General features: G+C 46.1%; 1 protein-coding gene across 2 annotated transcripts in view; it reads right to left on the bottom strand.

Annotated features, from left to right (window-relative positions):
* The window catches only part of ERI3 (ERI1 exoribonuclease family member 3), a 138,647-nt gene that overhangs the window by 96,254 nt on the left and 28,892 nt on the right, over positions 1-13,501 (bottom strand). For both annotated transcript variants that reach the window (XM_054165542.1, XM_054165543.1), the window contains exons 4-5: positions 8,135-8,194; positions 5,826-5,917 (exon numbers count right to left, since the gene is read on the bottom strand). In XM_054165542.1, the coding sequence (XP_054021517.1) occupies positions 5,826-5,917; positions 8,135-8,194 (152 nt within the window). The remainder of the gene's footprint in view (positions 1-5,825; positions 5,918-8,134; positions 8,195-13,501) is intronic.

The following is a 13,501-nucleotide window of genomic DNA, read 5'->3' as shown; positions in this document are numbered from 1 at the left end:
CGACACACATCTTTGCTATGACACGCCAGACGAGCAGCAGACCTGAAGGTGACAGTCCAGTGCATGATCCCTGTGCAAAGATTTCACATCCAAGGCTTAACACAAGGGCATTCCCACAGTCATACATCTCAGACAACCTAACCTGCAGAAGCTCATGCAACCAGTGGATTTCAAACAAAGGCAAGCAGAGATGTTCAAGAGAACCTCTGCAGAAGGGCAACAGAAGTGTGCTATGTTAACTTTAAATAAGTGTTCAGGAAGGGGATCTTAAAACCCAAAATTTATTCTTGCATCAGTGATATCATTTCCTTTAAAAGCAGAAGGCTGGACTGTAGGGTCGCAGAAGTGAACTGGGTCAGTGCTACTCCCTGTAAGTGCTGGAGAAGAGCATGCTCACAAGGCTGCAGTGCTTAGCTCTGGCAAAGCACTTTAGGATGTAATTACATGAACGACTCCATCAGCAAAGCTGACTCGAAAGGTTCCTGACCCTGGATACTCAGTTCCATCCCTGCACTGTAGTTCACACCACCCTCTTCCTTCATGTAAAGAAAGACACCATAGGCTTGGTCAGCAAATTGATCCCCACTAAAAACAACAACAAGCTAATTGAAAGATCTTAGTTGTAAAGGAATTATTACTTTTAAACACAAATTACCATGTTATCTTTCTGCTACCAGCTCTTTCTTGTTACTCTCAAAGCCACCCTCTGAACACAGCCTCCTGCGCTGCTGCCATTCTACCTGCCCACCCTATGCTTTTTCCTGCCTCTCCCCGCAGCTACCCTAGCGGCCCCACTGACTCCACTCAGTGGCCATCTGCAATTTCTCCCCCAGGCAGAGACTATCAACCCTCTCCCAGTATTGTGACAAAGAACAGCACGCACAAGGGACACTAACACCATCCATCCTTCTTCATTCGTGACCCAAGAATGATTTCAAACCAAGCCTCCAGGACAAAGCTGTAAAGATCAGCCCATTGCCACACTCAGAGCTGGTCTGAGATGGCAAGCATCCTCCTAGCCTGGGTAACTTGCAGAGAAAGAATTACAAAGAGTAAGATAAAATTAAGCAATGGTATAATTCACTGCTCAGAATTTACTAATATGCAACCTAGGAAGAGCACCAAGGGCTATAAACATCTCAAGACACTTCACTGTGTTTTATCACTATATTAGAGAGTACTTGCCTCTTAACACTTCTTTAAAGAAATAAAAACCTTCTGAGCAGTAGCTTCCTGCAAAGACATAAATTAGCACATTCTCATCAGCCATAGCAAGTACACTACAGGCATCTTCATGTCCAAGGTATCCAGTCCAAAGTCTGCATGCATCGTTACCCAGGCATTTGCAGAATGATCCAAAATTGAAAGAATTAACTCTGCAAGTTAAGGTTCAGGTCTGAAAATTCAGCACATGTGGCTTCAGCTCCTTTCTCTGCCTCTGCCTGCCTGCAAAACCACAGGCACATCACTTAACCTGTATCTCAGCTCTGTAGCTAGGAACACACAGTAAAAATACTTCTTTAGTTGCCAAAATTAGTTCACACTGTGCTCAAGAGCAGGCAAATGGGTTCCATACACAGATGGAGGCAATGTAACATTTCAGAGGAGATACATCACACTAAAGAGCTTAGATTAGAAGGGCTCAACCTTGGCAGACACCAAGTACCCTCTTTTTCCACTAAAACCATCTCTTGCAGTTGGTGGCTGCCTCAGCCCTTTAGAGGCATATTACCCTGACCACCCAATGCCACATGAATGCAATTTGCTTAAAGACTAGTGGCAGTTCCACCGGAGGTGCAGCATGAGTTCCAAGCACTAAAACAGACTATGCCAGCTATCAGAATTCATACTTGGAGATGCTAAACTTGGAGGATAGCTCCTTCCAACAGGCTAAAAGAATCTTCCCTCTGAGCACTCAGAGGCCCGAGGACCGTGTGCCTAACGAGGCTGTATCCCCACTCATATTTTAGCTTGGCAGATCTGGTGCTCCTTTCATCTTTTGCTTCAGGTAGCTCTCTTTTAATTAATAACATTTCTGTGTTGACACAGGGAACTTTCCACCCAGAATGAATGGCCCTTTCTCATTAGAACCATGACTTGTCATGATGTATTCAAGAGCAGGAGTGTGATTCATTCCCTTGTCTGGGAACGAGGGGTGTTGCTGGGGGGTGGTGGTGGGGAGAAGAGTCTCTGTAATGAGTGACTGATATTTGCTGAAGTTGATATGTGACTCTGTCGGCTTGAACTGCCTTGTCAGGACAAGCCTTCAGAAAGGTGATGTTCCTACTCAAGAGGTTTTCCTCATTAAAGAAATTGCATCCTAACAAGAGGGAAGAGGAGGGGTGGCAGGAAAGCTGCTGTCTCCCCTACTGGTTCACACACACCAGGCATTGAAAGACGGTTGATCCAAGTGCAGTCAGTAGAGGATCAGCGCTCTGAGTCTTCTCATGCAATGAGCTCTCTCCATCAGCAACCAAATCCCTCCCACAAGGACTCTCCTTTTGATGGTGCATGACACCTATGTCAAAGCCTTTGCTGGCATGGTCAAGGACCTCAATTCATGCTGAACCTCCATGAGTGCTTCCCAGATGCCTGGTGTCCTCTCCTGGGCACCCAGCTCCTTGTGACTAGTGTTCCCTCTTGTCAGATGGATGCCAGACAAACAGTTCTGTGATCTTCCAAGAAAGCTCTAAGAAAAAGCAAGCCTGTAGCCACACAGTGCTTTGTTCTCTGAAGATCCTCCAGTCAAGCAGAGGCTTCACAGGTTCTTTGGCAGATGAGTTTCCATGTTGGATCCTGCAGACTTAGATACTGCCAGGCACCATCAACAGAGAGCAGTACTTTGGCAATCAGTATTCCTCTGGTGCTTTTCCTTGAGCTAGGTGTGCTATACATATTGTAACTCCTGGTTTTGACAAGGCTATTTCCACACCTTGTGCCCACATGCACCACTGACAGCCTTCTAGATTTACTTCTCTCTGTGCCAGCCACTCTTTCCCATCCAGCTTGCTCAGTCTGCTGTGCCTCCTAGCGTCTTTGTATCTACCACTGGTATCTCCTGGAAGCACTCACAGTAGACAGGCCTGTCCAGAAGATACCATGCCTCAGCTCTTCAACAGAACATGCAGACAGAAGCCAAACTAAATACACAAGTCATTGCTGGAGAAGCCAGGAACAAGGCTGCATGGATTCCAACCAACAGCCAAGCTATGGACAATGGATGACTCCCAACAACATGAGACACTGGGCAAGAGTACTGCAGCTTGCTTTGCAGGCAGCTGTGCAAGCAGCTGTCATCACTAGAGGAAGCTGAGAAAAGGAGTAGCAGGGTTAGGAACAGATCTGCCCCAAGTTGCCAGTCCCTAAGTCAGGAAGCACTGCACTCACCTCGTTGTCCTGAATTCCTCTGAAACCCAGTGGGGTTTCTACCACGCAATGCTTCCACCAACACACTCCTCCAAATGCAGACAAGCAGCACTGCACCCCTTCCCACTGCCCCAGTGCCTTCTGTGCCCACCGTGTCTCAACACAGTAGCAAAAGGCACCAGGTCTCGTAGGGAAGCACAGGGTGATTCCCTGGAATACCTCCTAGATGTTCCACATCTCTGAGGCTCTATCTCCCTGTCTGAGCAGCCTTGTTTCAGCTCCCTGCCTTCCCTCTTTAAAAAGAGATGCTCAGTTCTGCTTTGCTAAACCCTATTTGGCAATGTGTCTAAACACACGCAAACTTAATTAGCTCAGGAGGGAGGCTCGGCATTCGTGGTGACGGATAAAAGTAATGGGAAATGAGACAAGTCAGAGCTGGCAGGGCGTCCTCACTCAAGCCTCATTCACTGGCACGCCGCTAATCAGATGTGACGCTGCACGCCGCAGCACCCAATCGGCGCCGGAGCGGCAGGATGCGCTCCTCACCGCGTGGCTGCAGCCAGACTCCTGCTAACCGTGAGGCTGGAAACACAAAATGCATTTTCTGCTTTGCCCTGGAGACGCCTCAGGATGGAATTCTGAAGTTAATGGTTTAAAAACAATTTTTCAAAAGGAAGGAGGAGAACTGAAGCACTTGCTGCAACCTCATGGCCAGCAGTGGAGTCTTCTTTTCCGTCTGACTAGGGACACACAATCCATGCAAGGGACCACTGCAAATGGTGAACTGAGTATCTCTGCTCCACAACTGCATGCCCTGCTGAGCCAGCTCACCCCACAGCCCCAAGGGCTCACCAGAAACTGACCTCATCTCTCTTTCTGTCCACTGTAGAAGAAAAAAACAAAACCATCCAGAAACATGATAGGGTGCTTGGTGCCATGGTTTAGTTGATTAGGTGGTGTTGGATGATGGGTTGGACGCGATGATCTTGAAGGTCTCTTCCAACCTGGTCTGGTCTATTCTATTCTATTCTATTCACTCCATACAGACACCAAGTTAAGATGTCATTACCTAAGAACCTTGTTATCCCACTGTGCAAGTGATGGGAAGATGGTCATCAAACAAAGATAACTCTGTTCCTCACAACTACCACCAATAGCAGTACACTGGACTCCCAGAACAGCAAAACAGGTATAAAGAATTGAGGAAAGAGAACAGATGAGAAACAGAAGTTTAGCACGTCCCTGTAGCTGTCTTTTTGCTGGTCTTTATTAAAGGTTTAAACATGATACATAAGGAAAAATAAGCCTTATTTGTCATCTAAACCAGAAACACAGGAATTGGCAAGATACACCAGCTCTGGACATGGTGCCAGCAGAGACCCAGATTTTGACTCAAAAGCTTCCATACCACACTTTTGTCTGGAGCATGGCAAATTTCTGATCTCCACTTGTGCTTGTGCTGCTGCTCTGGTCCTCATGTCTCACTAATCACACCAAGAGGAACCAAAGAGCTGTCTGCCAGACCTCTCTCAGGGAAGAACTGGTGCTTATTGCTTCCAGGCTGTATGCAGTTCATTTACGCTTCCAACTTGGAGAAACCAATGTCACACCGAAAACCAAGTAACACTGCTAATGAGTTGTGGATGTCAGTTTAGCACTGGATGTGTCAAGCCCATGTTTTACTGGTGTGATAACAACAGGAGTCTTTATCCAGGACTCCGAGGAAATGAAAAGCTGTAGCAAGATTACAGGCATCCAAGGGAATTCAGCACAATGTGACACTGATCTGCAAACGCTTTACAGATTAGACTAATTCTTAGACAGTTAACTTTTGAGCTTTAAATACATTTTTAGGTCAGTAGTCTAGCTATTTTCATAACAAAGCATGCATATAAACTGACACTTCCAAGTCCCCACCTGGTACTCTATATACGGCTGCCGAGATGCTGAAAGATGACCTTAACAATAAGAACACCAATGAAGTGTGCCAGCCTTTGCTCATACTCTCTTTCCAAAGACTACTCTGTGATTCACATCCAGTTACTGTGCCAAGATGACACAGAGCAAAAGCCTTGCATGCAGAAGTCAAAGAAGGACCATTGCTTGATTTGGGTGTGTATACAGTTCAATGTATGTGTTCAGAAACGTCCAGCCCTTTGGAAAGCATATTGGATAAAAGGGAAAAACATCACAAAGCTCCAGTTTAAACCTTTCTTGGGTTTAGGGTTTCTAAAAGCATTCATTTGCTACAAAGAATACCCTAGGCAGCGATCTTGCACTGTGCCCAGCACCCATACATCATCTTAAATAACCCTCCATTTTATGCATAACAAACAACAATTTCCCTAAGAAACAAAGACTAGAGACAGTCAGAGGCTTGTAAGGACAAAGACATATGTACTATAGAAAAACATGGAGCAAAAAAGCCCAGAAAAAGATAGCTCCCCTTCCATACTCACATCACTTTCAAATCCCAGTCTCCACAGGTCACAAAAATCGACTTGACGCTGGGATCTAAGAGGCCTTCCTTTGCCATCCACTCGTCAACCCTCTGAAAGGAAGGCAAGAATAGGGGATGAGTTTTGCAGAGACAGGCCGAGCCACAACAGTTAAACTCAGATAAGCTGCTTGCAATCAAGAGAGAAGAAAATTGTGATCTTATCCACCCTCTCCCTCTCTCTCTTCTCTCTTTGCTTGCCATCTCAACAACAGCACGCTTGGACCTTTGAAGATTTCCGATAGGAGACATCAGGCAACCAGAGCAGAGATGATCTTATCAGGCACCACAGCAGCTCTGTGCGTGGAGGGATGGAAGTTGTGCAGCATTAACAGGACGACACAACTGTGCTGTTACCTGACATTCCTCCTCTTTTCCTCTCCCTGTACCAAATGGGCTCACAGTGAGCATAACTTGTGTCCCTTCCAGTGAGGGGAAAACACAGGCATCCTGGGATCCCTACCTTGCAGCGATTCTCACATGCTCCAACTCAATACAGCTCCAAAGGGCTGTGAGAGAGAAATGGAAGGGCTGGGTACACACAGGCACTGTGTTGTGTTGCACTGACAGGCAAAGCCATACACCACCCTCCTATCCAGGCTGGGAGTCTCTTTCCTCCTTACAGTTCTGCAGAAGTGGTTGTTCAGGGTATAGTGTGAATTTAAAGTGAATCCACAATTCCTGATCCCATAGCGATCAGATGTTCTGGATCCACTTCAGAAATGGACCACATCTATGTGGAGGATGTACATCCACCTTGGGGATTAACCAGGAGGAACTAACTTAGACTAGAACCTCTACACAGGCACTTATTCCAGCAAATACTAGCAAATTATGTGCCCAAATCTTCCAGTGGCACGTAAGATGCAGTCTTACTAACAGCATTTCCAGTGCTTCATCAAGTGAACACCCTCTTCCCTCACTAAACACCTTCAGCTCCTGCATAAATGAGCATGCCCTGGGAGCTGCCTAGCCCAAACTGCATTTTAAGCCAGAAACATGCTGCTGTGTGAACACCTCAGTTAAACAAACAAACAAACCAACCAACCAAGCTACAGAGTTATTTCCCCACTCTAAGAAGCCCCTACAGAAACAGAATGAACCATTTTCTACAAGACTTCAGCAGCAGTGCACGTTCACCCAACCAGACAAAGAGGGCTCTTCCTCCTGGGGAAGCAGGCAGAGGCATCCGTATGCTTACGGACACGCGCCACTGCTACGTGCTCTCTGGAGAGCACCAGGGAGAGTTGGGAGTTTGCAGGGATGCAAGATGTCACCTTTGCGGAGCACCATCTTCAGCTTCATGTCAGGGCTGCAGCCTTTCGGACAGAGGACGGTGCTTCTTTCTGCAACCAATTATACAATAACCCTCTGGAGTAAAGCTCCCCCCCCAGAGCAGCCTCTCTGCCACACTTCTGTTCCCCTTGAGCTGCTGGGACTTTCCAGCCAGCCCTGCATGAGGTTCCCCAGAGGAAGGGACAGTCAGTAGTAACCTTCCTAAATTCCCTGATGTGAGTGTCCACGAAGTGCTGTCTCCATGGAGGATTTTAAAGCCTTTAATTTGATTTTCTCAAATAAGCAATTGTTGCAATTATTCTGATTAGGAACAATTAGGTAACACAGCAGTGGAAATCCTGACAGAGACGATGCATTGAACACCAACCTGCAGCTCAAGCAGACTCTGCTTGAGGAGGTTTCCTTCACTATTTGACTACCAACAAAAGCTATTGATGGAGAAACACTTCCCAGCTAATTAAGCCCTAAATGCTGTAGGAATTCAGCATTAAGCAGATGGCATTATTAGGACACTATCTGCATTCACACATCCTCCAGATTAGATTTTAAAGGCATTTTCTTTCCATACTACATGTATTATTAAGCATTTAAACAGGTAGAAAAAACTAATTTAATAAAGTGCTAAGGGAGGCGAAAGAAAACTAAGGCAGAAGCTCCCGGAGCGGTGGTCTCAAGCAATGCCTTGATGCTTTAAAACTGGCTCAAGCAAGAATTGCCTCTTCTCCTATCCACTGGCAGGAGTTTAGATATCTTGTCAGCACCCTTGACATGAACAGCTGGAGATGACAGATCAATGGTTCGATACTCTCAGCAGTGTGTCACCAACGTGACAGCAAATGTTATTCTAATGAAGCTGTAATCATAGTCAAATTACGCGGTTCGATTCTCAGCAAGGGGAGGGTGCAGGGAAAGAGATGAAGAGAGGACAACGGGATCAGAGGTCAGAGTTCAGGAACCAAAGGTTACTCTGCTTACCTCAAGCACTTGCTGGAGGCTTGGCTGCCCATCCACCATGCCTTGAATAATCCCAGTCAGCTGAAATGAGAAACAAACAGAAAGCAGGCATCAGAGCAGCGCTCAAAAGATCATCAGAGAGGTCTCCTCTCCTGTCCATCTTGCTGCAACCAAAACATGCTCCTGTGACCCACATGGACATTGCTGAGGGGCCAGCCACAACACAACAACAGTTTCACAACCATAGGCAAGGGTACGGCATCATCCCAAACAGAAATGTGGGGAGGGCTCCTACCCACACCAGCAAACAGTAAGCTCTCAGTAGGGCAAGATCCACATGAGGATCAGTGGTACTCCTTGCCCCTCTGATACCCAAAAGGACCCTTTTCAACATGCATTTCAGTTTTGAGAGAGGCAGCAGTAACAACCAGGAACTCTGGCTGTTTCCCTGCTACGGTGATGACACCTAAATTGCAGCGTTAGGTGAGCAGAATAGACCACAGCTGGTGAGATCCAGAGCGGACCCAGTCGTGCTCCCCTGTGCTTTCCCATCCCAGCATCCCTCTGCATTTTGAAACTGTATTTAAAACAACTGAATGAAATCTGAAGAAAACCACTTTCTTTCAGAACCCTGGTCTACTCTGGTTTTCAGGAGGTTCCTCAGAAACAGGTCCTGCCAATAGACAGTCCAACTGACTGTACCCAAACCGCTCGGCTGTTTAAAGCCAGACACGCAAATAAAAAGAGGCAGTCTCGTGGGCCTCTGCCTGTGTCTGCCCAAGATAGCTTGAGGCACATGGAAAATAGATAATTTTTCTGTCTGCCTTCTAACTGACAAAACTGTCTTTTAACATATTGAATATTGGAGGTCAGTAGCTTGCCATCAATGCACCTAAGTAATTAAAAAAATCGTTATTAAAACAAGTGCACACTACAGGATTTCACTTCATATGGTGCCTTCCTGACGCTACACATCTCACACCTTTTCATAAAATAAAGGTCAGACAGAATCTAGGAGCATGCCCTGCTGCCTGCACACGCATCCAAGCCTCCAGAAGCCAAGTGTCCAGTTGAGAGGCGCTGACAGCCCCACCGCTACTCAGAATAACTCTTCCACGCAGACCATCTTAACCTACTTGTAAAACAAACCCTCTCACAAATCACAGGGCTCTGCTTTATTAAATGTGTGACAACTGAAAGAAGCTCAGTGGTTTCCACCTCTCCATTTCTTTGGTTGCTTGGCTTGCAGCACTGAACTCAGAGGAAGGAAAAAAGAACAAAAACAACAACAAAAAAAAGAGATTAAACTCCAATTAAATTGTAATTACATTTAATGAATACCAAATACCTGACTCACTGAATAAGCTGTAAGTGGAAAGATTATTTTCTCATAGTGACTTCCATGGAATGGTAATATATACCTTTTAGGGGAAGTATTTTAATTTTAAGAATGCAGAGTTCCTCTAGCTGGGTTTCTTAAGTTCATCAAGCCATTATGAGGTGGAATTTTAAGGAAGTGGAGGGACACAGACACTCTTTTATATTCCAGAAACTGGTTTTATATTAATCTGTATAGTAATTGGGGAACAGCTGCTACCTACAGACTTCCCATACTCTAAAAGGCAGAGAGATCGACACATAGCTCTTTAGAGCAGGTTTTAAAGGTGGGTTGTTTTTTTTTGGGGGGTGGGGGGAGGTTGTCCCTTTAATTGTTTTATTGACATCTTTCTCCCCTTGCCTTCAACTAGCAGGTGGACAGCTCACCTACTGCAAAATGCTGTCTCAGAGGACAGCTCAAATCAAACCCCTGGCAGTGGCTGAAAGATGAGCTTTTAGGAAAGAATCATAGAATTGGTTAGAAGGGACCTTTAAAGGTCATCCTGTCCAACCTCCCCTGCACTGAACAGGGACACCCCCTAACTAGACCAGGTTGCTCAGAGCACCATCCAGCCTGACCTTGAAAGTTCACAGGGATGGGGCATCTACCACCTCTCTGGGCAATCTGTTCCAGCGTTTCACCACGCTCATCACAAAAAAATTCTTCCTCTATTTAATCTGAATCTACCCCCTTTTGGTTTAAAACCATTACTCTCCTTGTCCTTTCACGAGAGACCATGCTAAAAGGTTTTGTCCCCATCTTTCTTATAATGCCCCTTTAAGTATTGAAAGGCTGCAATAAGGCCTCCCTGGAGCCTTCTCTTCTCAGGCTGAATGACCCTGAATCTCTCAGCCTTTCTTCACAGGAAAGTTGTTCCTCTGCTCCTTTTTGTGGCCCTTCTCTGGACTCACTCCTACAGGTCTATGTCTTTACTAAGGATGACAAGCAACTTGTCAGTATCGTGGTCAGCACCAATTTAAACAGCTTCTACTGCTTCAAGTGCCTTCACAACTGCACCTGTTCAAAGCTGTAGCCCTGATGGGCATCAAAGTACAGGGTGAAGTGGTCTCATCCAGATATTTCCCATCAGGAGGGAGGGAGGGATGGGAAGGTGAACAGAGAGGTCCTACTGAAGAGTCACTGCTTGATCTTGCCCAGGAATACTTCCCTGCCTGGCCAAGCAAAGTACCAGGCCAACCAAAGAACCAACCTACCCATACAAGGACACATCACCAGGCACACACACACACAAGATTCATGCTGCAGAAATCACACACAAATACAAAGGGATACACCTGCTCCATGGGTACATTTCAATACAGGTAGAGGAGTGCTCAAAAGGGACCAACTTCTACTCTCTCATCCTTTCTGATTCTTTCTCTGTTACATCCTAATGTAGTGCAGGATTATTGGTTCATTGCAGCTTTGATAAAGTATAAAAACATAAAATGGCACCATTGTAAAGTTTCAGTGGTGATCTCAAGAAGCACATGGTACTTGGAAACATAAACAAGCTGTAAGGCATTCATCTTCTTTTACTTTTATTGCCTGTTCCTTCAGGAAAAAAAAAATCAATAAAAAATAATCATAAAAAGAGAGTAAAGTACCATGAAAAAGCCTGTACAAGCACATTCTGTATGGAGGGAGCCTTTCACATAAGCTCCTAGCATGAACCTTCTTGGGCGTCAGACAAACCACCTGCATCTTCCAAAAGGTCATGATGAGCTTTATATACCTAACAACACCTCTTAACTACTTGCAAGCACTTTCCACTGTCTCTGCCTAAACGTTCAACACACCCCACATCATAACCAAGCCTCACCACCTGCTGTTTCACAGAAACAGGTCAAGAGAAAGGGGACCAGATAAGGGCTACAGAGTGAGCCAGCAATGGAAGAGGTTGAAATAATCTCCTGCAGTCAACCAAGAGCAAAGGCACACCAAAAGTTAAGGAAAAGGGTAGCTGGTAGTGGGACCATGAGCTCTCCACTCTTGCAAACACCCTTCCAATGCTGTGCTTCCAATGTCTTCTTCAAGAAGGAGGATGGACGTGAGAAGTATTCCAGACCCAAGGAGTAAGTTGAGCAACCAAAATGATCCTCCCAGACACAATCTATACCTACTGCTTCCCAGCAAAGGCACCAAGTAGAGGGGAGAGAGGTGAGCAGAGCAGACAGGTTCTCATGTAACACCAACACCACTGCTTTTCCTACAGAGTTTATCTGGGAAACCATCGTATTTCTACTCCAAAGCAGTTTGCTGATCACCTAAGCACTCGTCTCTAGTGTACAATCTGATAATCAGGCCTGGTCTTTCTTTGTAGACAAAGAGGCCAATAAATCTCACCCTTTGTAAGCAGAGGTGCCTAGACAAAGCCCTTTACTGGCATTTAGTGAAATGGGTATTTTCTCAGAAAACATAAACCAGCTGCAAGTCAATGGCAAGGGCTGGAGCTGTGTGGGCAGCGGCTCTCCAGGAGCTGGACACACAGCATGTCCCAGCTGTGTCCTCAGGGTCTCGTCAGAACACACATTAGGAGCACAGTGCTGACCCCCCTGCACCTGCTCAGCAAGTGACACTGACCCACAGGTTTCCTATGTGGGAGGCTATAGTGGCTGCAAAGAAGTGGCTGCAAACACCAAAGGGTATTTTTGTACTGCTTAGTAAGGTGCTTTGCGTGACCAGCTTACCCGTGGCTCTTAGGGAAGGGTCTCAAAGTCACCCCTGAATACAGGGCCCAGGCACAAGGCCAGTTACCCCTCCAGAATGATCCCACTCTGCACCTCAACAGGCACAGGGACCATAAAGACAGGTTTAGATGTTGTGCTTAGCGATATGGTTTAGTGGTGAACCTGTTAGAGCAGGGTTAATGGTTGGACCTGATGATCTCAAGGGTCTTTTCTAACCTGAATGATTCTGTGATTCCATGAGACAGAGAATGCTGTCACCAACCAGCATGGGAATAGAATAGAACAGAACAGAATAGAATTAACCAGGTTGGCAAAGACCTTCAAGATCATCAAGTCCAACCTACCACCCAACACTATCTAATCCAATGGCAAATCACTCTGTGGGCACCAATCACTCTTTCTGTGGGCACCAATCACTCTTTCTGTGATTAGCCATTGGAATGGGCTGCCCAGGGAGGTGGTGGAGTCACCATCACTGGAAGTGTTTAAGAAGAGACTGGATGGGGCACTTGGTGCCATGGTTTAGTTGATTAGATAGCTGCAGGGCTGTCCAGGAGCTGGTGGTTTCCAGACTCAGATTAAAACCAGCTCCCTAACACACACCGCTAGCAACAAAGAACTTGTAGAACCTGGCAAGTTGGACCGTTTTGTGCCACCAATACACACAGGTGGGGGTTCTGAGATCATTTTGCCTGCTGGCTTCAGCACTGATTTTTGTTCAACTCTGGACACAAGACACCTGAACAAAGTCAGCAGCAGAGTAAGCAACTGAGATACATCACATCCATCCTGGGGACTCCTGCAAGCTACACAGCTTGTGCAGACACACATATGGCTTTACTTGCTCGAAGGCTCCATGCAGAAGTTACAAACCTGCAAAGATACAAACAGCTGCTCCAGGCTCCCATGAGCAAGAGACAACAGAGAAACTAGCACCACAGAGTAGGAGCATTGGAGAGGCTGAATGTCTGCCAGAAGCTCAGCATCCAGAGAACCTTTCAATGTCCTCAGGCTGTGGCAGGCCAGGGGCTCCATTCAGCTCCAACAGCCACACCAAGTAAGTCTCATGCAAGAGCAGAGCTGCAACTTTTAGCAGCAGGAGGAAGGGCACAACACAGGAATTCCCAGAAAAAGGAACTCTGGGACAAGCTAATGAGAAAAGACAACTTCTCTCTAGAATTTAGAGGACATGTAAAATGGACACTCTCAGCTGTACTCTAGAAGATAACATTGCTTTTAGCAAAAATCAGATGCCAGCTGTGATATTTAATCACATTTGTACAAGGAGATGTCCAGCACATCTCAGGGGGATAAAGACAG

This window comes from Dryobates pubescens, chromosome 11, assembly GCF_014839835.1.
Source record: "Dryobates pubescens isolate bDryPub1 chromosome 11, bDryPub1.pri, whole genome shotgun sequence".
In the NCBI taxonomy this organism is placed as follows: Eukaryota; Metazoa; Chordata; class Aves; order Piciformes; family Picidae; genus Dryobates; species Dryobates pubescens.
This window is presented reverse-complemented; position numbering and strand designations above follow the sequence as displayed.